At 33.5% G+C, this 27,873-nt stretch overlaps 1 protein-coding gene and 1 long non-coding RNA gene across 2 annotated transcripts; one reads left to right on the forward strand and one right to left on the reverse strand.

Annotated features, from left to right (window-relative positions):
- Window positions 1–7,334: 7,334 nt before the first annotated feature.
- LOC127082474 (probable histone H2B.1) lies at window positions 7,335–7,986 on the reverse strand. The gene has a single exon (XM_051022710.1). The coding sequence runs from the start codon at window positions 7,910–7,912 to the stop codon at window positions 7,463–7,465; it is 450 nt and encodes a 149-aa protein (XP_050878667.1). The 5' UTR covers window positions 7,913–7,986; the 3' UTR covers window positions 7,335–7,462.
- Window positions 7,987–16,533: 8,547 nt separating this feature from the next.
- Window positions 16,534–18,646, forward strand: LOC127082475 (uncharacterized). The gene is made up of 2 exons (XR_007788180.1): window positions 16,534–17,130; window positions 18,200–18,646. It is a non-coding gene; the product is annotated as an uncharacterized LOC127082475 (long non-coding RNA).
- The last annotated feature ends 9,227 nt before the right edge of the window (window positions 18,647–27,873 follow it).

Consider the following 27,873-nt stretch of genomic DNA (forward strand, 5'->3'; position numbering starts at 1 on the left):
ATGCTTGAATTAAAAGTTAGTAATTAGTAGTTAGTGTTAGTGTGTCATAAGGCAATTTAGCGCTATGTTAAGCAATCGTAAGTGGACTAATGTAGTAGTCACACCTATCTGAGGCCGGTCAATAAAAATATAGGCAATTAAACACAAGTTAGAGATCATGACTAGTAAGCCAAGCTCCTACAACTTGCCATGCCAAAAGAAAAAAGAGGAATGACCTTGTATGGATTTAGGTTTTTTTCTTGACCAAGAAGCAACCTATCTCTAATGCAAAGCAATTCACTTGATCTTTGATCAAGATGAATTTGATTTGAATCAAAGAAGGTTAAGCCTCTCATATGTCAAGGCTAACCACCAATCATTAACTCATTGGTCAAAAAGAAAAAAGAAGAAGAAGAAGATGGAAATGGAACGTACATAATTGAAATTCAAATGACATAAGTAAAACACATTGATCATTCATGAATGGAATCAATATCAATCAATGGTAAACAGAAGTGAGATGAAGCTTAGAAGTCAAGACACAATAAAAATATTTTTGGTAATTTTTGGAATTAAAATAATACTTGAATTAAAATAAACAAATAAAGGTCAAACTTCAAATCCAATTCAAATCAACTTGGAAAAGTCCAATTGGATCATCATAAGTCTAACATGGTCAAACAAGGTTTGACAAAAAATTTCATCATTTTTTGAAAACAGAAACTAATTTTAAACAATTAAAAAATGAAGAAAAATAACATAATTGAACTAAAATCTCAAATAAATCTCAAATCAATTAAGAAATTGATGAGAATATTTTTCATAGATTCATCATCATCCAAAGATGTTAAGAATTTTTTTGGCATTTTTGAATATTGAAAAGTATTTTAAATGAATTAAAAATAACCAGAAAAGAAATAATTCATAAAAAATATCAAATGGAATCACAAAAATAATTAAAAATCATTTTTAGAAACTAGAATTTAAGAGAAAATTTTTGCAATTGGTCCCATATTTTTGTGATTCCAAATGAAGAAGTTATGAATTTTTAAAAATAATTGGAATAAAAGAAAATTAAAACAGAAATTAAAAATTGGAAAAAACCACAGCGCTTGGATCAGCACTCATTAATTGACGTGGCGCATCAAAAGGCTGGGAGACGCGCGCGCATGGAACACTTGAGTCAGCAGCGAAACACAAAGCATTTAATAAAGTCAAATAGATCAAAGGACCAGATTAGATCAGAAGCAAAGGATCTAAGGGCCAGGAACTCATCCACGTGGGAACGGTGGTGGAAACCACCGTCTTCTCCGGTGAACCTCACTGTTCCGGCCAGAATTGCAGGTTTCAAAACCACCACCAAAATGCACGATCTATACATCATTAGAAAGCTGGGGTGATGTACATCACCCATGTGCCCTTAGTTTCCACTCAAGATCTCTATAGAGAGAGAAATCTGAGATGGAAAAATGTGGTGTTCAATCTGAGTTTTCTCAATTCACAAAATTAAAAGCACAAACCAATTGCCTCTCACATGAGGACTTCAGAGGTACCAACCAATACAAGAAAGACTCAATATCCAAAGAGATTCGAATCAAAACAGTTTGAATATAAACCTTTGAAGTGTAGCTTTCAATGACACGATCTAATCCAATTATTCACTGCAGTTTGTTCTTGAGGTAGCAAGGAAGCAAGGCTAAGGAATTGAAGTTCAAAGATCAACCAATGAAGTTGAAATCTGAACTTGAAAAATTGAGAGAAAAATCAAAATTCCTTTAATGGAGGGTTAGGATTTCACTTGTGCAGAATTTCAGGCGCCTTTAGGTTGAAGTTTGAAGTGTGCAAGGCATTCTATTTATAGCCAAGGATGATGCAATGCATGAAATATCCGTGTGTGCATGAGCTTGGGTCCTCCATGCATGGGCCTGTACAGGCGCATGTGAGGCCCAAAAGCAATTTCAATTGACTTCTAATCATCAACCAAATGGAAATGGACATGCAGATTGCATGATATCAGCTTGTGCATGGAATTTTGATATGTTATGCATAATTGAACCTAAAACTTCCCCTCTTCGAAAATGCCATTTGCAAAATTGAAACATAGGCATGTGGGTAATGGTTGAAAAGGTCTTGACATGAGGAACAAATGTTATGTTGAACAAAAATCCATTTGTAGTTGGGAAAATATTAAAACCTGGCCATGAAGTTCAAGGTACAAAACATGTATATGAGAATTTGCTAAAAATGGACCAACTTCAAGCCCTTCTGCTTCAATGATGCAAGCCTCAAATGACAAAACCTTCAACACCAAAGTTGTATATCTTTTCAATACAATAAATTTGGACTTAAATTTTGCATCATTTGGATTTTTGATGAGAAAGTTATGGGCACTTGAAGTTGGACTTTTTCACATTTCAATGACTTTGGTCCAAAGTGACCTATAATGTTTTTTATTATCACATGTGTTTATTTTAGGATTATGAAATTTTATCCAACATAACAATTGAAATAGACATCTTCAAATTTCCAATTCACTTGGTCCCAACTCAAAATCATGAAAAATGAGGGAGTTAGGTCCTTGGGAAGTTTACCCAAAATTAGGGTTTTAGTCAAAATGACCTATAATGTTTTGACATGAATGATGACCTTCCAAGTTTCAAATGAAATTTTGATGAACATGAAAGTTGTTTATATGGTTCTAAAGAACATGTTTTATCTTGGGGTCATCTTCATTTGACAAACACATCAAAAGTTAGGTCTCAGTGGATTTCAAAATAGTCAGATGAATTGATTGATCAACTTCTCAAAGCCAAACTTCAAATTTTGATGAATTAATGATTGAGGACACTCACATGAGCTCATGTATGCATAAAATGGTGAATGAAAGAACTTACCTTGATTATATTTGATCAAAGGTTGAGGTTGCTTCATGAGCAAGGCACAGTCAATGCACAGTTGAATTAGGGTTTCCTTGGGAAACAATCCTCAAGCCCTTTGGTTTATCTGGATCAAATTGGCAAATTGAGATACTTGGGAGTCATATATGATTATTGATATCTTTATGAACCATTGTCATGCTTGCTTTCAACTTCATCTGACCACTTCTTTGAGCATAGGAGCCTCCTAGGAGCCTTGGATCACATGACTGCTTGAGCATCAAAACAAAACAAGTTAGTGACATATTTTTGTGCTTTTGGTTAGTAAACAAAATAATAAAAGCAATAATATACAATTCAAGCATGCTTGTTGGTCTCAAACCAACTCACACAAGTCCCAACCCTAGGGTAAAGGAGCCAAGATGCTATGATCCTTTAGGCAAATGCAATGTGCAAATGATATGATGCCATGAGGGATCTTAGGGTCAAAATTAGGGTCTTACAGTTGTACTCTTAGAACATCTTATGGGTTACCTTGTACTTGTGAGTTAGGAAGATGCACACTTGGTGGTATACTGATACCAATAGAAGATATTCATGTTAATTGGAGGAAACTAACTATGGAAGTTGAGTTAGAGGTAGATGTAGATGATGGTTCAAAGGTGGATATGATTTGTGCAATAGATGAATTATTGAAAGAGTTTAGATCATTAGATGTTGTTGGGAAAGGGCATTAAAAATTAGGGTTTGTGAACTTGCCTACCCCACAATGACTTCATTGTGTCAACCACCTGAGAAAATAAAAACCAAAGGAGGAATGAAGAAGAAAGGGAAAAAACCAGTAGGATATGATGTTTATAGGGACTCTTCGTATTATGAGTATGTTGATAAGGCATCTTAATCTTCACAAAGGCAATCTCAATCATCACAGACTTTGAAGAAGTTGAAATTATCAAAGAAGCAACCACAATCAAAGAAACATTTCACTCTTCAATTTCCTAATCATATTAGGTCATACATTGAAGATTTAGTTAATGTTGTATCAGATGGTAATTGTAGATTTAGAGTCATTGCATCATTGCATGGATATGATGAGGGTGGTTGGTTAATGGTTCGCCGAGACTTGGAGTTGGAAATGACAGACAAGGAAAGATCAAGTTTGTATGACGGGTTATTTTGTAATCGGTTAGCAAAAGTGAGAGAATCTTTGATGATAGAATCCTTTGATCCACAACCACCACAAAAATGGTTGACTCTACCAGATATGGGTTACTTGATAGCGAATCGCTATAATGTTTTACTTGTCTATTTAGGCAATCAGTGCATGACTTTCTTTCCTATGACAAGTTCACATTCATCAAATGTCTCCATTTATTGCATTGGTTTTGTTAACCAAAATTATTGGGTTCATGTACGTATTTTATTTTATATAACTTACTGTTTTAATTATTTTACTTAGTTCACTTTATTAAATATAAATTTTAATTATTGTTATCAGGTAAACATGAAAGAGGGGTTTCCGTTGCCACCAGTCACATTAGATTGGAAGAAGTTTCGTTATCCAGTAGCAACGTCTTGGATGTTAGGATTTGCAGAACGTCTACAACATTGGCAATTACTTACATCTATATTAGCATGAATATGTAACCAAAACATGAATAATATATTATGTCATTCAGTTTTAATACATTCAGTTCTAAAAGTTAATACATAAATCAATGTGAACGAGAAATATGCAAAGTTTCAAATAAATCAACAAACTGCGGGTCATCCTCTTCAGCATTAACTTGTCTGAGATAATGATGAATCAATGTAGAAACACGAGCCCAATTAGGATCAGATGGTCCTGCTTCGTAAATAGGAACTGACACCTCTCTTGGCTCATCACGATGGGGCGGGATCAAACGAGGATGTGAAACACAATAATGCCACTCCAGGTATCCATCATCTATATCAGATGGAGTAGTGGCCAATGTTGTCGGATGGATCACAACAAAAATTCTCTGATGGTAACCAATCCAATCAACATCAATATCATTATCCATCATACAATCAGAGATGAGGGTGGAACATACTGCCTATATCCGAACTGAGGTATACATCTTTCAGGCAAGTATTGAACAACTATGTCACCCCACCTCAAACACCCATTGTACAAATATAACTCATCAAACTGGAGTCATACTCTATGATCCTCGAATGGACTCCATATGACGTCGGTAGGTGTCAGCTCGTCCAAAATAAGTCGCAAGTCATCCACCTTCAAGACTCCTTGCTTATAGGGACATCTCATCGCTCGAGGAAGACCAAAATTATCAGCTGATTTTCAATTTTCTCCTTTTATTCCAACTGTTGGAAAGTACTCGTGAATCTAGCATTGTTACAATATAAAAACATAAAAAACAAAATAAATTAAATTAACATACTTTATAAAATTAATTAACATATAATAAACAAAATTAAATTAAGTACTTGTAAAAGAGTAGGATATCCACCGAGTTGCTTGCAACTGAATATGGACACATCTCCAAGATATTTGTAAAGGGTAACCAATGCAGTTGCTCCCCAACTGTATCCCAGACATCTCTCTAAATCCGTAAACAATAAGAGGTATCGTGCCTCGACAGGCGTAAAGGTCTTGTCGGCATAAATTATGGAGCCCACCAACATCAACAAATATGCTCCAGTCGCATATGCTCAGCTAGAAACAACTTTATGATGGATAATAAATTGTATAACCACTCCAATTTATAGTAAGAATCTTTGCAGCTACGAACATGTGTATGTGCCTCACTTTGTAACACTCTTAAGTAGTCAACGACAAGTTCAACAAGAACCTCTTCAGTGACATCTTAAGGGCTCCAAAACATACCCCTGATGGACAAGTGAAGCAGACAAGAGACGTCATACAAAGTAATGTTCATCTCACCAAACGACATGTGAAATGAAGATGTCTCTAGATACCATCTCTCCATAAATGCGGATACCGAGTTTGTGTCTATCTTCGTCAAACTAGTTCTTTGAAGTGAAGTGATCCAGACCCAGAAATCCAACTCTCCATCTGTTGTGGAAGAGCTTGTGGAACCCTCGATGTCAGCTTAAGTCCTTGTCCAACAACCTTCAACTCTTTCTTCGGACCTCTCTCCTAAAAACAATAAAAATACATATTATAAAACACAATATAAAATATTCAAATATTATTCAATATCAAATATATGTCATTTATTTACCTCATCAAACCATAAATGTCGAGCAACATGATGCTCGTACTTTATCAAAAGAGATGGATCGTACGACTCTCCTGGATAGTAAATCGGCTTTGCTGTAGATACGTCCCGTCCTAAACTACAATCTGAAATCCTATCATCGGCACCTCATCTTCGAACCACTATAAAAAAAATTAAAAACACACTAGAACACTTATAAAAGTAGTTTCTGTGTGAAAAAAATGAAGTTTGAATATCGAAACACTTTCAATAAGACTTCCGATGAATTAAATGAAAACCGGAAGTCTTTTAAAAAGAGTTCTGGCAAACAGTTTGAAAACCAAAAGTCTTTTAACAAGACTTTCAGGAAACAACTTGAAAATCGAAAGTCTTTTAGCAAGAGTCTCGATTTAATGTCTCAAAACTGGTGAAAACTAGAAGTCTTGTACAAAGAATTCATGTATGTTTATTGTGAACCGAAAGACTTACTATATAAGTTCCGATTTACAATGACAAAAGTGATGTTCCAGAAATTTTCAAGCTAAAGTGAAATAAAAAACGAAAATTTCAAAAATATAATCTATTTATACGAGAGTATCTTATTGAGTCTGCCAAATCCTGAGACAATTATCTTGTACCGTTTAATTATGAACCTTAGTGTTCTTAATCCCCCTTCATCCCCTTTCAATCATTCATCTTCATCAAATCAGTGTTATTATTAGATTGTTTGTCATATTTAAAATTTAAAAACTCTATGACAAAATGTACATCTAAATTCATCCCAAATTTACAAAAAATGACTCTTACCAGCACGAGCTAGGTTAAATTTGTTTCTGGAACATTGTGGGAATGCGCAACTCATAACTTCTTGTCACAAACACTGTTTCAACTAGAACATTGTGGGAATGCGCAACTCATAACTTCTTGTCACAAACACTGTTTCAACTAGAACATTGTGGGAATGCGCAACTCATAACTTCTTGTCACAAACACTGTTTCAACTAGAACATTGTGGGAATGCGCAACTCATAACTTCTTGTCACAAACACTGTTTCAACAAAATTTTACAAAAATCCAGCAATAATCTGTTTCGAACGAATAAAAAATATATCTATTTCCTTTTTCACAGAAAATCAAGTGAGGCAAAAAGTAATGGTTTTCAATAGAAACTCAATCTTCAATTAGCTATTCCTTAATTAAAAAAATGAAATAAAAGTATTGCGAAAATAACACTGATTTATACGCTTCTAAACAATAGCAATTAAAAATTCAATTCATAAACAAAGATATTCATTTGATTTTTAAAAGAAAATTACATACTAATACTAATTCAGATCTAATTCCAAGAGAGAGAAACAATAGCAAGAACCACAGTCAGAAATACCCTACAAATTGTCCAGTTTAAGAACTTGTAAACTTGGTCACCGCTTTAGTTCCTTCAGAGACGGCATGCTTGGCCAATTCTCCAGGCAGAACAAGCCTAACTGCAGTCTGAATTTCCCTCGAAGTAATTGTTGGCTTCTTGTTGTATCTTGCAAGTCTGGAAGATTCAGCCGCGAGCTTCTCGAAGATATCGTTAATGAAACTGTTCATGATTCCCATAGCCTTGCTTGAGATACCAATGTCAGGGTGAACTTGCTTCAGAACTTTAAAGATGTAGATCTTGTATGTCTCAACGCTCTTCTTGTTTCTCTTCTTCTTCTTGTCTCCAACGGCGGCGGCACCACCGTCCTTCGGTAGCTTCTTACCGGCCTTTGGCTTCTTCTCAGCCGGAGATTTCTCGGCTACTGTAGACTTCTTCTCCTCTACGGGTTTCTTCTCCGCGGGCTTCTTCTCTCCCTTTGGCGCCATTGAAGGAGTTGGGAATTTGAAATTTCGAGAAAAAATAGGGTTCGTAATCAGATATTAGGGTGTGAAAGAATATTAACACTGACAGGATTTATATATAAGATGATTCTCGCGTTATTATTGGCTTATGTACTTATTCAGGGATCGTTGACGTGGAACTTCTTTAGCCGTTCCGATGATTTTCATAGACGCTCGCGATCTTGCTTTGATTCAAGGATCTTGAAGATGCTGGGTGTGGGTGATCTTTAATTTAATCCCAACAAAATTATTTTCTAAACTTTCACCATTGCTTAAATAAAACATTTTTTTATTTACTACTCCTACTTAATTATCTACTATTAAATTTTTATTTTAAATGGTTTTTTTAAAACATATTTTTAGAATATTATAAAAAAATTATTTACAACTTTTTTTAGTATAGAATGAATTAAATATAATATTTATAGATAACATATTTATAAATACATCACCAACAAAAATGTAAGATTAAGGTTTTTTTGTTTGTTTTTTATATCAAACTATTTATTTAGTACACTTTTAAAATATAAAAAAATATTATATGTGAATATTAGTATTCTATAATTTAATTATGTGAGAGGATAAACATATATATTTAAATTATTTATTATTTTATTTTTATCAATAAGTAAAAAGAATATTATTTTAAAGGTTTAGTGTATTTTTTGGTTTTTTAATTTAATTTATAATTTCAGTTTAATCCTTTATCCATTAAACATACATATTAGTTTCTTAAAAAAAAGTTTTGGTAATCAACTTAATCTTTTCTCTTAACATAAATAGTTGACTTTTGCATATGTGACCGTTTATATGCTATTTTGTTATATGGCATGGCTTTTTTTTAATATTTTGAATTTATTAGTTTTTTTAATGAAAGGTTTGATACACTCAGAAGTCTAGTGTCGCATCTCAAAAAATACGAGTCTTCGCGGGACATTCGCTAGCTCACGGAAAATGATATCGAACAGAGTCGCCACCAAACTTTATTCATTCTAAAGAAGAAAAGAGAGATTATCGATAAAACCCTTTAAAAAATAAGATAGTCATCACAATCAAATTCAGGTTCGGTAGTCGATTATGCAAGGGGAATGTATTAGCATTCATCACGTTCGTTGTATTTAACGGGAACCTATTAGTTAAATTTGCGATTAAATGTTATTATGTTAATTGTTTTCTTCGAATGATAAAATGTGCAATAGGAAATGAAGATGGGTCGCTAAAATGTTTTTATTAGGGTGCTTGACGAGATTGCGGATCTCGCTCCCACGTATCCTCTGGTACAATGAGGAACTCAAGGCTTCGTAGTTCGGAGTAGAAAACTATGATTTCTTTGTTGGTTTGTTTTATTGAACAAGTGTTTAGATCACGTTCTAACAGATTAAGCGATTGTTTGTATTTGCGTTAGAACAGATTAAACAATGGTTTTTTAAAAGGTTTTCGGTCACACAGGGCGAGAAAAAGGAGTTTGATTTGTTGAATGTTTTTTAGCGAATGACGAATGCTCGGTAAGAACGAGACGTGAGCCTCGAGACCGATTATTAAGGGTTTTCATGGAATACGAGACTCCAATGTTTCTTTTTCATTCAAGGTATCTATGGATTTTTTTTAATGGACAACGAACAATTGATATGAACGAGACACGTGTCTCATAACCGATTGTTCAAGGGTTTCATGGAATGCTAAACTCCAATGTTCATTTTTGTCCAAATTTGTATTAAGTGTTTTAGAAACAAAATAAATAATAAACAACTAGCCCAAGACGCGTGCCTCGGGACCGATCATTCTTTTCATGGAATGTGGGACTCCAATGTTCTTCTTCTTTTGAGTTTTGTTAAGAAAAAAATGTTCAAAAGTTACGCTTATTCGGGAAAAGATTTGAATTTACATTGATACAAAATTAATTGGGTTTGAGAGAGGTCGTTTGCCATTGGACTAAGGTTTTTGAAAAGATCATTTGGCGTTGGACTGAGGATTTCTAAATTATAAAATATATTGAACATTAATATAATCATTTATTTAATTTTCAGTTTTAAACAAATAAGCAAATAAGCAAATGATAATAAAAGTCAATATAAGTCTAAATGAAAAAAAATGGAAAAGATGAGTGCATGGACATGAGAGACTTGATAATTAAACAATGAGATTAAATTAATTAACTAAATTTGATTTAAATTAATTACTTAGGTTAATAAGAATTGATTACTTTAATTAATCAATTGAAAAAACAAATTAATTCAATTATTAATTAAATTAATTAAGACAATTAACCTAATCAATTAATTGAAATAAGTTTTAATTATTATAATAATATAAGAAAAATAAAAAGTAAAAATGAAAGCAAAAGAAAATAAATCATTTAAACAAAATAAAGGGAGGTGCATAAAAGGATTGGCCCAAAATAGGCCTTCAATAGGCCCAACAACGCCAGTCAAAGGCTAGTCCAAGAGGAAGGGGAGTCAACGTGAGTTGACTCACCTTGGGCCACATGATAAAGTGATAATTTCATCAAGTGGCCAGAGATGGCGGTACACGTTAAGGAGCCTAGGGACACGCATGTACAAGGTTTCGCTAGTTAGCACCAGCAAAGATCAAAGCCAATGAACGGCTGAGAACATGCCACCACCGTGGACACGTGTTGCCGGCTGAAATGGGTACACCCACCAGTGAGAAGGAGAGAGTCCTCCAAGTGGGGGCCTCAACCTCACATTCCCCTCATTTTGCAATACCATTCTCTCTCTCTCTCCTCTTAAAATCTATTTTCGTCTCTATTCACTTTTCTCTCTCTAATAGACTTTCTCTGCGCAAACAAAACATCATTGCTCCCTCCATCGTGAGCTCTGGAAAGGATGGCCAAAATCACCATCCAAACATACCAGTATGACCGACTATCTCTCCTCAACACAAATCCACTTTCTAAATCCCCAAATTTGAAACCAAATTCATTTATTATACAAATCAAAGCATGAACCCTAATTTTGAAAAGTTAAATTAAATGGTCGTTACATATGATTTCAAGCAGATAATAAAGGGTTATTATTCAGTATAACAAGGGTAACAACATGGTATGTAAAAATGCAAAAATATGAATGAATACCACCCTGACCGGAGCAAGTCCAACAACCTACGAAGACGTTTCCAGGTGTATCCTTCTTCCTTAACTTATATGCATTTTCTATCCTTTTCCACTCCTCTGTTTTTCTTTTACCTCTTGATTTGCTAGGTTGCTGGTTGATGAGAGGATGATGTTGAGTAAGTTAGGTTAAGCTAAACTCTGTTAAACTTCATGGATAAGTTTAGAGAGTTTTTTTTAGTGAGCTCTAGGTGGATTTGGTGTTAAGGGTTATTAAATAGTGGAGAGGTGGTGAAAATAGAAGGGAACGGTGAGGTTGTAAGGAGGATTTTTTCTAGGGATATTAGAGATGCAATATTGGTAATCCATGTGCTTAAGTTTGATGAAAGATTGAGATGAGTTTGGGAGTAATTTGTTTCATTTCATTTGTGTTTGGTTTAGTTGAAATTGTAGTGAAATAAAGATGAAATTCACATTGCAATTTGAGTGTGAGTCTTGTGATTTTGGTGTAATTCTTGTGGTCCCCAAATTTCTATGATGTATGTATGTATCATGACTGTATGGCTTGCTGAGTTCTTTTGTTTGACATTTCCATGTATGCATATGTTGGTATGATGATGTATATGTTGTTGATGTACACTTGATTTCCTTGGTAGATTGGTGCTTCTTTCATTCTGTAGGTTTGACTATTGTTGATGATGCACATAGTGGATGTTCATGATGATGATGAGGGCGCGAGAAAGGAGAGTGTGGTCTATCAAACTTGGATCCTTAATTTATTTAATTTCTTCTTTTTTATAATATTTTATATTTTAGAAAAATAAGATGTAAAAATAATGAAAAGTATTTAATAAAATTCTTCCTTTGTGAGTTTATGTAAATAAAATAATTTCCTCTTAATTCTTAGTTTTGTTCTTTGTAATACTATTTTGGAAAAGTGTAAGAATATACTACTATTAGGTGTAGTTAAAAGGTGATTTAAGATACAGGTGTACTAACATGCCATCTTAAAAACAAATGAAAGATAAAAGTGTGAGTCCAACTTCTTTTAGATGTGTTTTGTATGATGTCAAAACTATGATACTTTAGCGTAAATGTATATTGGAAGGTATTATCTGAATCTCTATGTTCATCTTAGCATTAGGAAACATCAAATTATTTGGAAACAATGTGGGGAAACGTCTCATGCATTAAACATGCATGAAAAATCATTTTTTTGTGAAAAATAGCAGTACAGGTCGACACATAGAACTATAGGTCGATCTATGGAATTTTTTTTGGCTATAGGTCGACACATAGAACTACAGGCCGATCTATGAAAAAAAAAATCTTGGCTATAGGTTGACACATGAAGTGTATAGGTCAACACGTATGTTGATGTCTTAAAGCTTGTGGCATTTGCTTCATGTGCCGAGTCTTCAGGTCGACACATATGGAGCACATGACTGTCATATGTCGACACATGATCTTGGACAGGTCGACCTATGCATCAAACAGGTTGACACATAACCTGTATAGGTCGACCTATCCGATATTTTTCTTTAAATTTTCATATTTTTCTATCCTCTTTGCATTTCCTTTTTTCCTAAATCCCCATGTACATAAATATTCCATACATGCATCATTCTCTAGTAAGGTTTCTATAATGAGTAAAACCTACATTAATCCATGATTTCAAAGCATCTCATTATCTTCAATTCAATCTATGCATACACACAATCAAACTACACATAATCATTTTTTTGATTGAGTGTCATCTAGATTAGGATTGATAACATCCAATTAGGTATGTTGTACCAAGAATATTGGGTTGTGATCTTTGAGGGATTCAAATAAGAAAACCAAGGTGGGGTTTTCCTTCAAGATCTTTAGGGTTTGAAGGTTTGGGACAAGATTGTACAATTCAGATCTGATCGAGTGAAAGCCTTGAGACTAGGTGTGTTAGTAAGGGAGTAGCGTGAAACAATGGATCATGTTGACAAATCTTGGGTTTAACAAGTGTGCGCTTGGGATTAATTCAGTCGAGTCAAATCCTTGAGAGAAGAAGGTCGTGCAAGGAAGTAGCAACAACAAGTGAATTGAAGCGGCATTGTTGGTGAATTGATCAATCTTTGATCAAGGTTTTTGGAGGTGCTAGAGTCAAGAATAAACCTATGGTTTGTGGGATTTGATTTCCCATCTTCTGTATTGATACATTTTCAAAGTAAGATTTATTATATTAATATCTCAATTCGAATTCGAATTAAGGGCAGACGTACCCATAGCGAGGTCGATAAGGGAACTGCCTAAACAAATCCTTGCATACTTTTTTTCTCTCTCTCTCTCTCTCTATATATATATATATATATATATATATATATATATATATATATATATATATATATATATATATATATATATATATATATATATATATATATATATATATATATATATATATATATATATAATATATATATATATATATATATATATATATATATATATATATATATATTTCAACGCGCAAATTATCAATTGCTTTGATCACCAGATCAACATAGTTTGGATCATAATTTTGATTACATTTCAAATGGATGTGAAAAGTGCATTTCTAAATGGTTATATTAATGAAGATGTGTATGTTGCTTAGCCTCCCGGTTTTGAAAATCACGAGTATCCCAATCATGTTTTCAAATTAAAACGCGCTTTGTACGGTCTCAAACAAGCACCTAGGGCTTGGTATGAGTGACTAAGCAATTTTTTTATTAATCAAGGGTACTTAAGGGGAAAGGTTGACACTACTATTTTTATTAAGTGCCATGGAGATGATACTCTTCTTATACCATTATATGTTGATGACATTATCTTTGGATATACTAATATGCAATTTGTCAAAGAATTTTCTAAGCTTATGTAGGGAGAGTTTGAAATGAGCCTTATGGGAGAGCTAAATTACTTCTTAGGTCTGTAAATTAAACAACTGAATGAAGGCACATTTGTTTGTCAAACCATGTATTGAAAGGACTTACTAAAGAGATTTGGCCTGGCTGATGCAAAGTTGATTGACACCCCGATGGCTATGAACGGTCACTTAGAAAGGAACGAAAATGGTAAGGATGTGGAAGTGAAGAAATATAGCGGTATGATAGGTTCTCTTCTATATCTCACTGTATCTAGGCTAAATATCATGTTTAGTGTATGTATGTGTGCCTGATATCAATCAGCCCCTAAGGAATATCATCTAAAAGTTGTCAAACATATTTTTAGGTATCTTCATGGTACTTAGAATTATTGGATTTGGTATTCCAAAGGGAGTGATTGTAGCTTAGTTGGTTACACCAACTCCGACTTTTCCAGTTACAAGTCGGATAGGAAAAGTGCTAGTGGGACTTGATATATATTTTCAAATTCCTTAGTTAGTTGGCATAGCAAGAAACAAGTTTTAGATGTTTTGTCAACTACCGAGGCGGAATACGTAGCGGTCGATAGTTGTTGTGCTCAAATTTTGTGACTTAAACAATAATTACTTGATTTTGATATAAAACTAAATCGTATTTCGATTTTGTACGACAACACTAGTGCCATTAACCTAACTAAGAACCTAGTGCTACATTCTTGTACTAAGCATATTAAGATTCGTCATCACTTCCTACACGATCATGTTGAAAAAGGTGACATCATTTTTTAGCATGTTGATAGTAAAAATCAAATAGCTGATATTTTTACAAAACCACTTGCGAACGAACCCTTCTTTAACATTCGACGGGAATTAGGAACTCTTGACATCTCAACACTTGCCTAAATGTTATATTTATGCACATTGAATATATCTCGTATATCTAACATTTCTTGACAAGCATACTTCATAAGAGTGCATTCCTCATCATTTCACAAGCAACATATTATCGTTTCATTTTCCATTTTTGTGTATTAGCTTTCTCTTTTCGCATGTTGTTTATGGTTTATATGATTGATGTTCTTGACATATAAGATATTTCATATATGATACTTCCAATAATGTTTAATTGATACATGTTAATTCATATGCTTATAGTGACATTATGTTATCTTCACTCTTCTTGAGATATAGTATTTGGTGCATTGGTTTGTTATTTATTTTTCTCATGATTTATGATTGAACATGTTACATTGTTAACAATATCATTGATTGTATGTCATTGTTATGTTTTCATCTATGTTTTTGGTTTGTGTGGTGGTACTTTATTTATCTCATTGCTATAGCACATGCGTATGCAGCATTTCGGGAGCACCAAAGGCGTATGTCACGTAATCATGTCATTCTTTGTAGCATGTCAAGTATTTTGGGTTTACTTTGTATAGTTCATTTTTCATGATTGTGTTGTGTTCATGTGGGATAAGTTGTGACAATTTGTTCTATTGTTGCATTATTATCTTGTATTTATGTTTATGTATCTCTCTTCAATATGAAAATTACTCTATGTGAGTGCTATCATACTAATATTCTTATCTTTGCAAAATGCCTTTGTGTGTTTGACATACCCTAAATTTTACCCTGAGTTTTTCGCCTACATCAGCATAGTATAATCAATCCATTTTGTCGTGTATTTCATCAATTAAAAGCATTTATCAGGGTTTACATGAAAAGTCAAGAGTTCTAGAAATTTATTTGATCTTGATAACATTCATTCAATCATCTATTGATTAAGAAGTCGAAAGACTTGATTTCTCAATCTCAATGCATCATTTATTTCCATTTCATCGTGTTTTCAGAGGTTCAGAGGATGACAATCAAGAGTATTGTCGTCATTCGAATCTTCGTAAGGTTAATTGTGCTTGAGAATCAAAAGTAAATGGTCCAAGAGCGATTCGTTTGCATTTGGTTATCTGTTCACGATTATTCAGTCAGCAATTCAGTTTATTTACATGAAGCTTGCATTTTTTACTTGTCACAACATGCATTTTGTTTTGCATAGTGCTTGAAATATCACTTGAAATAATTTTTTGGATCTACAGACAGATCGGTTGAATCATTTCTTAAATGTACGTCGAATTAACGGGCGAAAAATTTCAAAATTGAGCTTGCATGCATCAATATTCTTAATCTACGATTCATGTAGTTTAACATGATGTGCTCGTTTTAATTTTTCGACTATTTTTTCAATCGCATTTCGTCCGCCTGAACCATTTAACCAATCAATTTTTATTTCAAAGTTTGATCAAAACCTGTATCTTTCTGAGAAGTTTATTTCACGCTGATAATTTTGGTGCATTCAGTTTAATTTTTTAAGCATTTTTGTTGTCCGATTTTTGTTCATTTTTATCTGATTATTTTTATTTTTTACTCAATATAATTAGTAGAATAAATTAGAATTTATTTAAGTATATAGTTTTTTTATTTGTTCTTTTAATTTTTATTTCATTTGTTAGATTTATTATTTAAATAACAAAATAAAAAAAAATGGAAACAAATCTTCTCTCTTTCAGGCCGCCCCATGATGTTATTTCTTTGGTTACATAGATATATATATTTTTACCAATTGAAATGAGTGGTAAGGGAAATGGAGACGTGGAAGTAAAGAAAATCGCATAAACTCTTTCCTCTCACATTGAAAGACACACACATTTTTCCTTCTTTCATGCACTAATACATACCGCAAACACCCATCATGTTTCCTCCTCACTCTCTCTCAAAAAACACCACCATCAATAGTTCATCATAAAATCATCATTACAACTTACTCTTCATCAGCATCTCCATCTCTAAACAACCATAAAAAACCTCACTACAAGAAAGCTTCATAAAACCACCATTATCCATTAAAACAACAATAAACCTCGTGAAAGCTTCAACAACAACTCAATATCTTCATTAAATCACATAGAATAAACCATCAACACTACTACACTCATCAACCACCACCACCACTATAATACTCCTTCCGTCGCTCCAAACATCTCGTCGTTGATGTTCACCGATCGATCACTACAACAAACAACAATGACCACGCCTAGACGCCGACCTCAACGAGCTCTTCAACGCCTACTCATCAATTCCATACATCTCCGACAAAAGGCGTGGTATACCATTTCTTCCCTTCGATTTCCGACTTTGATTTAAGTTTCGCTTTCATTGTTGTGAATGGGTGAAGGTCGATATTTGTTGTCTCAGGTTTGTTTTTTTTATGAAAAATGGAAGTTTTATTTGTTTTAAGTTTTGATTTGTGCTCTGATTGAAAATCAAGATTTATACATTTCACTTGTTGTGTTACTTTAAGTTTCATGAAGAATGCAATTTATTTATTTTTAAGTTTGAAAAATGGATACTGCTCACAAAAGTTTCATGAAGAAGAAAGTTTAGTTTTGCCTTTTATTGTTTTATTTTAGTTTGAGAGAGAAAACTAAAATCTCTTATTATTAATTTGCAAAACAAGAAAAAGAAGAAGATGAATTTGTTTTGATTCTTACAGTATAATCATGTGTGATGGTGAAGAGAGATTTATGTTTCTTTTATAAATATTATTATGGCTACATATTACCACATCATTAGTTATTTTTAAACTTAGAAAATATGGGGTAAATATTGACTTGTTTTTGGTGTGTTAATCATGCTTGTTTTTGGTGTGTTAATCATGCAGCTAGTTGCAGTACATGCACCGCCCCATTTTCTTTTTTGTTTGTTTTTATTTTTTATTTTTTTATTTTTTTATTTTGTTTGTTATTATTACTATTATTATTATTATTAATAATAATAATTATTATTACTATTATTATTATCATTTCTAATTATTTATTAACTATTATTAACATTTATTTATTATAATTATTACTATAATTATTTTAATTTTTCCTAACCATTACCATTATTATTATTATTTTAATTTTTTTTATTGATTACTATTATTGGTAATTATTATCATTTAATATTATTATTATTTATTATTATTATTATTGTTGTTGATTTTATTATTGATTATTATTTGTTTTTATTTATTATTATTGATTTATTATTGCCATTATATATTTATCTTTGTTATTATTGAATATTGATAATAATAATTATTGTTATTATTATTATTTATCATTATTTTTATTGTAATTACTATTGTTTGTTTATTATTATTATCATTACTAATCATTATCATTTAAATTGTTTATTAATATTATTATTTGTTGATTAAATTGATTATTTAAATTGTTAAAAAAAACTGATTTATTTTGTCCCGATCGGTTTTTCACAGATGCCTAGCAATTTTGAAGTTAAAAATTCAATTTAACTTCAGAAATTGTTTACTCGTATAAAGTTTTCTTGACCAGCCTTAGATAGGGTGATTAATACGTGAATTGCTTTACGATTGCTTAACGTAACGTTAAATTATGTAGTTCAATTTTTGATTTTTACTTCGAGTCCCTTGGCTTTCTCTTGGGTCTTCTTACAACGAGATTCTTTTATTTTACAAATGTCTTTCAAAACTTGTATGATTTAGTTATTATGTTGTATCCCTCATTCGATAAAATGTACCCCCATTCCCGAAAATGTGTAAATAATTTACCACTTTCATTTATTTTTATTGTATCAGTTGATTGTTAATTCCAAAATTAAAATCAAACATTTTTAGAAAAGAACAAAAAAAATACTTGACCCAATGTCGAGCAATTTTCACAAAAAATTTAGAACCATTTTCATATCCAGTTCTCCATCATTTTCAAAATATCCAAATCATTCCATCTGTGTCAATTCAAACACAAATATTTAAACCTCGATCCAACGTCGAGTGTCTTTTCCCTAATCAAATCCAAAATACCTAATCATACTTAAAAAAATGTTTCAAAAAGGGTAAAAAGGAAGATGGTCTCGAGCCTTCGATTCCTCTCCTCAATTACTTGGATATGAGTAGCCTTACTCAGTCATTCAATCAATTGTCAGCCATTAAAAAACTTTTAGTACCCGCCACATCCAAACTCTTTTCATAATCAAACTGTAAGTCAAACTCATTTTCGTAAAAAACTTAGACGAAAAAGGAGGTGGTCTGGAGCCTTTTATTCCCTTCCCCGAGTACTTGAATACAAGTAGCCTTACTCGGTCATTCGAGTATTTGTCGTTTGTCTAAAATACATTAACCTTATTTAAATCCTTTTACAATTAAGGATGAAAAGGGAGATGGTCTAGATCCTTCTATTCCTCTCCTCGAGTACTTGGATACTAGTAGCCTTACTTAGTTATTAGAGTAATCGTCATCCAACAAAACACTCAACTAATCAAACTTGTTTTACGTCCTTGTGTAACCCCAAAAACATTTTTTTAGAAAAGAGTATGCTACATCCATTTTGATGCGAAACAAACAAAGACTTCAGCCTCCAAGAGCGAGCAACAAGTAAAGGTTTAATCGCTCAAATATGATCCAAGCATCACTCTCTTTAAAAGCAATCCATCCAGTAGTTCTTTTTGGGTAGAACTGCTGGTTCCCGTTGAGTACAACAGATGTGATGGATGCTAATACCTTCCCCTTGCATAATCAACTCCCGAACCCAAATTTGGTTGCGACGACCATTTTCTTTTTTATTATTTTTCGTGCATTTTATCGATATTTTCCCTTTCCTCTTTTGGAATAAATAAAGTTTGACGGTGACTCTGTTCGAACATCCTTTCTTCGAGTGTGCGAGCGCCTCGTGAAGGATCACGTTTTCTGAGATGCGACAGCTGATGACTCTGTTATGGACTCTAGCTCCATGCTAGAGAGAGTCAGACCTAGCTTAGTACTTTTGTGTTAAGTGTTAGCTTTGTTTGATTTATTTTTCTATCTTTTTTTTGTTGATATCTCATTGTATTGTTATATGTGATTTGTTTATTGGTTTTCATTGGCATTTTTTGGGATTTCATGATTATTGGTACTTTGTGAGATAGGCTCTCTACCCGAGTCTGAGAAAAAAAATAAGATTAAGATAGTGGTTGGGTATTATTGGCCCACGAGGAGCCTTCCTTATTGGGACAATACAAAGACCCCGCCTAGAGTAGATTCTCTTGGTGATGTTATTGTCCAACGAGCCTTTGTCATGGCGATAATGTTTTCATGTTGAATCAGTGACTCTAGGGACCTTTTTAGAACCTTGGAATCAATGGTTGTGTAATATTGGCCCACGAGGAGCCTTCCTCATTGGGACAATACGAAGACCTCACCCAGAAGAGATCATTTTAAGGGTATTATTGTCAGATGAGCCTTCGTCACGACACTAATATTCTCAAGAAAGATCCATGACTCTGGGAACCTATCAGCCATAGAGCCTACCCATGGAATGCCTATAATCAGAGATACCAGTTCTTACCTGTTATTTTGCCCAACCTGAGTTTGATGTTACCTGTAACTCAAAAACTATGCATATTCATCGCATAATCAAAACATAACATTTGCATTTTTGTTTCCAAGGAACTAGAGAATCAGTGTTATAAGCATTCAAAGAGTATGGGATCAAACAATAGGAGGATGTACTCATACAAGTTCAAAGATCCTAAATTAGACAGTCTACAAGAATTGGTTTCTCAGCTCCATTCAATCTACAAGATCAACTTTGGGAAGGATTATGGCAATATGCTCGGTCTCTTGAATAAAGAAGCAGACCCCCTGGTACTTTTGACCCTGCCCCATTTCTATGATTCACCAATGATATGTTTCACCTTCCAGGATTTTCAAATAGCACCAATGTTGGAGGAATTTGAATATCTTGTTGGTATTCCCATAAAAAACAAACTGTCATTTATGGGTGTCAAAGGGACCTTGGAACATGAAGTTATAGTCGCAACCCTTCACATGCATAAGAAGGAGGTTACTGTGAACCTGGGAGTGAAAGGAAATACCAAAGGGTTTCCACTCAAGTTTCTTATAGAGAGAGCTTACACCCTGTTGGAGGCCCAAAGTTGGGAGGCTTGCTACGCTACTGTTGCCTTGTCTATTCAGGGAATCGTTCTGCTCCCAAACTTCGATGATTTCGTAGACATGACTGCCATTGGCATCTTCCTCACGAAGAATCCAGTGCCTACCCTTCTAGCTAATATGTTCTATTACCTGCCTTGGAGGAATGCAAGTAAGGGAGAATGGTTACTTGTTGCACCCCTCTATTGGACATGTGGTTGCAGACCCATCTTCCAAAAAGGGGTTGCAGACCCATCCTTTATGGATCAGAAGGATGCTAGTTGGCCCTAGAGGTTGTGATCGCTCCGATCCAGCGATATTTCCTGGTATTCTAGGGAGTATGATGGTACAAAAATCATATCTAGTTGTGGGGACTTCCCCAACATACCACTTATTGGTACCCGAGGTTGTATTAATGTTAATCCAGTCTTATCCATGAGACAACTTGGGTACCCAATAGAGGGACCTCCTGAGGAGAAGTTTTTGGAAGCCTTTTTTCTGCATGACCTAGGAGTTGAGAATCCGACTTTGCTTGCCAGGATCAAGAAGGCATGGGAAAAGGTCAACAGGAAAGGGAAGGTTGGCCTAGGAAAGAAGAACTGTATCACCAAAGAGCCATACTTTTAATGGATAAAATAAAGAGTGAGATCAATCAAGATCCCTTTCAAAATAGAGATGTCTAGTCCTCTTCCCGAGCCTAAACCTACTTATGTCCCTATTGAGGAGGCAGAAGGACTTCGGGCTTCTATAGAGAAACTTATAAAGGAAAATGAAGAGCTGCTGAAGAACCTACACCTGGTCACTAATGAAAAGAATGATTTTAAATGGAAAGTCAAGAGGAATAAAATGCAGCTTCAGGTAAATATGGAAAAGGTGGATAAGGAAGAGTATAAGAGAAAAAGAGTCAAGCATGGGTTGGATCAGGCTGACAGCTGCTTGAATATCGTCAAAAGACAACTGAAAGAGGCTGAGAGGGATTGCCGTGAAAAAGAGAAATGGTGGAAGCTCGCCAGAAAACAAAAGAAGGAGATAAGAGACGCTTGAGGCTCATATAGCCTACCTCGGTGCTTCACTCTGTGAATCAAAAGAAAGGGCAGAACAAGAACACCGCAATAAAGAGAGTGCTCTGGCTGCTGCTCAGATTACACCTGATATATGGAAAGGAAAGTTCCAAGAGGTTGATAATGCTAATGAGTGGCAACGATACTGGAGAGACCGATATGACTCTTTGCTACGAGAAGGGGAAGATTTGATGAACGCAAGGGAAAATGTGAATGCTAATTTGGCAGCTTGTGAGGAAACCATCTAGTTTTTACATGAACAAAGAAATGAGTATCGAGACAAGTTTTCCAGTTTGATAGACTTCTGCAATGGCATGGACAAGGATGTGCTTTTGATGCTAAGGTGTGCTCTGGAAGACATAGGTGATGACAACATCCCTCTTTAAGTGGCCAACTTTATTTATCTTTGTGAAGACATGATGAAAAGGTTCAAGGGAAAGTTGGAAGATCCCAACAAACAGAAGCCTGCAGTTTGACCTTTTTTTATATGTTGTACTTTCCTTTATGTTTGAAAGAATTTTGTACTCAATCCTTGTACTCTGCTGTGAATTGAATGAATGAAGGGTTTTGAGTTCTTTTGTAAAAAAGGTTTGGTTCCATTCTTGTTTTATTCCCCATGATCTCTTTGAATGCTTGCTAAATAACAAGGAATCTAACACGGTTCCCTGAAAATAAAATTGAACATAAGCATAAAAGACATTTTTTTACATCCATGTGCATTAAAGTATGCATCATGCATTTCATTTCTCAAAACAAAAACTTATTCCATCTTTCCTCGTCTCTAGTGGTTCAAGTTGATTCCTTAACATGCATACGCTACTCGCTCCAACACAAGAAGAACCATGGATGTAGTTCGAGAAGAACAAGCTGCTTTCAGAGAGGAGATGCACTCTATCAAAAGCAAAATTGAGCAAATCTTTGAGGCTATACAAGCTCTGGATAGAAGGGAAGAAGAGGCTCGTGTTGTTGCTGCTGCAAGGAACAACGTTCTAGTTCAAGAGGTTGCTCTCCAGTCAGGACCTTAAGTTCCTATTCCAAATCCCGTTATATACGGTCTTCCTCCAGGTTTTGTTCCACCGCCTGAAAGAACTCATGTTCCTCCACTTGCGCATACTTCTGGAGTAGCTGATGGAGTCGCTGCGCAAGGACCTCTGATGGTCAATCAAGTGGTCATTCCTCGCACTAATGAGGAGCTCCATGATGAGTTTAAAATGCAGAATTACAATGGAGCTGCTCCAATGGTAATCCCTACCACTTCTCAGGATTCTAAGGCTATCTTGATGTGTCGTGCGCTGGCCGAAAAGCTAAGAATCATGGAAGGACATAACTTAACCCGGTTTAGTGCCTTGGAGATGTGTCTGGTCCCATACGTGGTGATTCCTCCAAAATTTAAAGCGCCCGAATTTGAAAAATACAAAGGCCTCACATGTCCTAACATACACTTGAAAATGTATTGCAAGAAAATGGCTGCCTATGCCAGAGATGATAAGCTCATGATCCATTGCTTTCAGGACAGTCTAACTGGGGCATCTTTGGATTGGTACATGCAGTTGGAGTGTAGCAACATTCACACTTAGTATGAGTTGGCTGAAGCATTTGCAAAGCAATACAAATATAATACTGACATGGCACCAAACCGTACTCAGCTTCAGAGTATGGCCCAGAAAGACAATAAATCTTTTAAAGAATACGCACAATACTGGAGAGAATTGGCTGCAAGGGTGCACCTGCCGTTGGTTGATCGTGAATTGATTGACATTTTCATGGGTACCTTGCAGGGCCAATATTATGAAAGGTTGATTAGCAGTGTGTCCACATGATTTTCTGACATGGTGATCGTGGGTGAAAGAGTAGAAGAAGGATTAAAAAGTGATAAAATTCAGGGAGCTTCTAGTAGTCAACCAATCTTGAAGAAGCCTTTCAACTGATTCAAGAGGAAGGAGGGTGAAACTAGTGCCATTTCTTCTCAAAGGGGGAGGGCACCATCCAAGGCTCCTGCTCCTGTGCCTTATTATCAGTACCCTTACGTAGCAGCTGCTCAATATCCAACCATGCCTTATCGTCCAATTGCTCATGTTCCTATTCCAGCTCTAGTACCTCAGTATCAAGTTCCAGTTCCTCAATATCAAGCTCCACAACCTTAATTCCAGGCTCCTCCACCTCAACATCAACAGAATAATCAACCACGCCCAGTTCAGCAGCAATGACCAAACCAACAAAGGCCATATCAATAGTATAATAATGCAAATACCACTTCTATCCCAATGATTTACACTTAATTGCTATCGTATCTAATTCAGCATGAGATTGTCGTGCCTAGGGCATTACCTCCAATATTGAAGCCTCACAAGCCTTGGTATGATGAGAATGCTAGGTGTTCCTTTCATGCTAATTCAGAGGGTCATACAATAGAGAATTTCAAAGTGTTCAAGCTCTGGGTCCAAGAGTTAATAGATCGGAAAATATTGTCTTTTGTTGATGTTCCAAATGTGGGGAACAATCCATTGCCTAAACATGATGGTTTAGGTGTCAATGCTATAGAAAGTTCAACGGGTGATGGATTGATAAAGGACATGTTCAAGTTGAAGACTCTTTTAACAGTGGTCCATGCTAGATTGATGGAAGCAAAATTGATGAAGGAAGTGCACGATAAATTTTACCCTGATTTTTTCGCCTGCATCAACATAATATAATCAATCCATTTTATCGTGCATTTCATCAATTAAAAGCATTTATCAGGGTTTACATGAAAAGTCAAGAGTTCTGGAATTTTATTTGATCTTGATAACATTCATTCAGTCATCTATTGATTAAGAAGTCAAAAGACTTGATTTCTCAATCTCAATGCATCATTTATTTCCATTTTATTGTGTTTTTAGAGGTTCAGAGGGTGACAATCAAGAGTATTGTCGTCATCTGAATCTTCATAAGGTTAATTGTGCTTGAAAATAAGAAGTAAATGGTCCAAGAGCGATTCATTTGCATCTGGTTATCTATTCACGATTATCCAGTCAGCAATTCAGTTCATTTACATGAAGCTTGCATTTTTTACTTGTCACAACATGCATTTTGTATAGTGCTTGAAATATCACTTAAAATAATTTTTCGGATCTACACACAGATCGGTTGAATTATTTTTCAAATGTACGTCGAATTAACGGGCGAAAAATTTCAAAATTGAGCTTTCAAACATCAATATTCTTAATCTATGATACGTGTAGTTTAACCTGATGTACTTGTTTTAATTTTTTGACTATTTTTTCAATCGTATTTTGTCCGCCTGAGTCTTTTAACCAATCGATTTTTATTTCAAAATTTGATCAAAACCTGTATGTTTCCGAGAAGTATATTTCACGTTGATAATCTTGATGCATTCAGTTTAATTTTTTAAGCATTTTTGTTGCCCGATTTATGTTCATTTTTATCTGATTATTTTTATTTTTTAGTCAATATAATTAGTAGAATAAATTAGAATTTATTTAAGTATATAGTTTTTTTTATTTGTTCTTTTCATTTTGTTTCATTTGTTCTTTTCATGTGTGATGGTGAAGAGAGATTTATGTTTTTTTTTATAAATATTATTATGGCTATATATTACCAGATCATTAGTTATTTTTAAACTTAGAAAATATGAGGTTAATATTGACTTATTTTTGGTGTGTTAATCATAAAGCTAATAGCAGTACATGCACCGCCCCATTTTCTTTTTTGTTTGTTTTTATTTTTTTATTTTTTATTTTTTATTTTGTTTGTTATTGTTATAATAATAATAATAATAATAATAATAATAATAATTATTATTATTATAAATTATTATTACTATTATTATTATTATCATTACTAATTATTTATTAACTATCATTAACATTTATTTATTATGATTATTACTCTTATTATTTTAATTTTTACTAACCATTGACATTATTATTATTATTATTATTATTATTATTTTTTTAATTTCTGTTTATTGATTACTATTATTGGTAATTATTATAATTTATTATTATTATTATTTATTATTATTATTGTTGATTTTATTATTGATTATTGATTTATTATTGCCATTATATATATATTTTATTATTATTGAATATTGATAATAATAATTATTGTTATTATTTTATTTTTATTATTTATCATTATTTTTATTGTAATTACTATTTTTTGTTTATTATTATTATTATCATTACTAATCATTATCGTTTATATTGTTTATTAATATTATTATTTGTTGATTAAATTTATTATTTAAATTGTTAAAAAAAACTGATTTATTTTGTCCCGATCGGTTTTTCACTGATGCATAGCAATTTTGAAGTTAAAAATTCAATTTAACTTCAGAAATTGTTTACACGTATAAAGTTTATTGATCGACCTTAGATAGGGTGATTCATACATGAATCACTTTACGATTGCTTATGATAACATTAAATTATGTAGTTCAATTTTTTATTTTTACTTCGAATCCCTTGGCTTCTTGGGCTTTCTTACAACGAGACTTTTTATTTTACAAATGTCTTTCAAAACTTGTATGATTTAGTTATTATGTTGTATCCCTCATTCGATAAAATGTACCCCCATTCCCGAAAATGTGTAAATAACTTATCGTTTTCATTTATTTTTATTGTATCAGTTGATTGTTAATTCCAAGATTAAAATCAACCCTTTTTAGAAAAGAACAAAAACAAATACTTGACCCAATGTTGAGAAATTTTCACAAAAAATTTAGAACCATTTACATATCCAATTCTCCATCATTTTCAAAATATTCAAATTATTCCATCTGTGTCTATTCAAACGCAAATATTTAAACCTCGATCCAACGTCGAGTGTCTTTTCCCCAATCAAGTCCAAATTACCTAATCATACTTAAAAAAAGTTTCAAAAAGAGTAAAAAGGGAGATGGTCTCGAGCCTTCTATTCCTCTCCTCAATTACTTGGATACTGTCATACCCCAATTTTGTTCGGACATATTTAAATTTTTGTAAAATCGATTTCATTTTTAATTTGCATCATATGCACAACATGACATGCATTCCATCATGAATAATAACTAAAATATCAGTCAGAATAAATTTATTGAAAATACAGACAAATCGGTTGAATCATTTCCTCAAGTACGGACAAAATCAGGAGATAAAAAGTTTCGAAATTAAAATTGCAGACGCCAGTATTATTAATCTACGGTTCATGTAGTTTAACCTGGTGTGCTCGTTGTATTTTTCAGCGGCTATTTCAGTTGCATTTTGACCCGCCTGAGCCTTTTAACCGGTGCAAACTTATTTCAGAATTTGAAGAAACGCTGTATTTTTTCAATAAGTATATTTTGTGCTGATCATTTTAGTGCATCCGAGTTAATTTTTCGAGCAAATTTTCGCCCGACATTTATTCAGTTTTAGCCGTTTTTAATTTTGTTCTTTCGCCAAAATATTCAGAAAAATAAATAGAATTTTTCATGTCCTTATTTTATTTTTATCATACTTATTTTTGAAGTTGGAATTTTTATTTGATTCAATTGATTTAAATTGTTTTAAATAAATTAAATCATTTAGAAAGGGCATTTTAGACATCTTAAATCATCTAACAATGTGTGTTTCTTTGTGTGCTTGTTTGATCTAATCATGATCATTAGATCAAGATTAATCAAAGGCCTACATTTACTATCCTTGTATTATTTTTCTAGCCAATCAAAAATAAAAATTAATTGAATATTAGTAATTTAAAAAATCAGGAAAATGAATAAAATATCTCCATTCACTCTCAAAAATGTACACGTGGAGCAAGACTATTGGAGGATGAAAAGCAGTTTTTGTCATTTTGTGCCTAATGGTCATTTTGGTGGAAAAAGGAGCAATTTGAGAGGATTTTATTTGGGAGAAATCTCTCAGACTGTCCGGCAGAGAAAGAAACCACCTCACACTCTTTAACAACTCTCCCTCTCTCTTC

Source organism: Lathyrus oleraceus, chromosome 5 (genome assembly GCF_024323335.1).
Source record: "Lathyrus oleraceus cultivar Zhongwan6 chromosome 5, CAAS_Psat_ZW6_1.0, whole genome shotgun sequence".
NCBI classification, from domain to species: domain Eukaryota; kingdom Viridiplantae; phylum Streptophyta; class Magnoliopsida; order Fabales; family Fabaceae; genus Lathyrus; species Lathyrus oleraceus.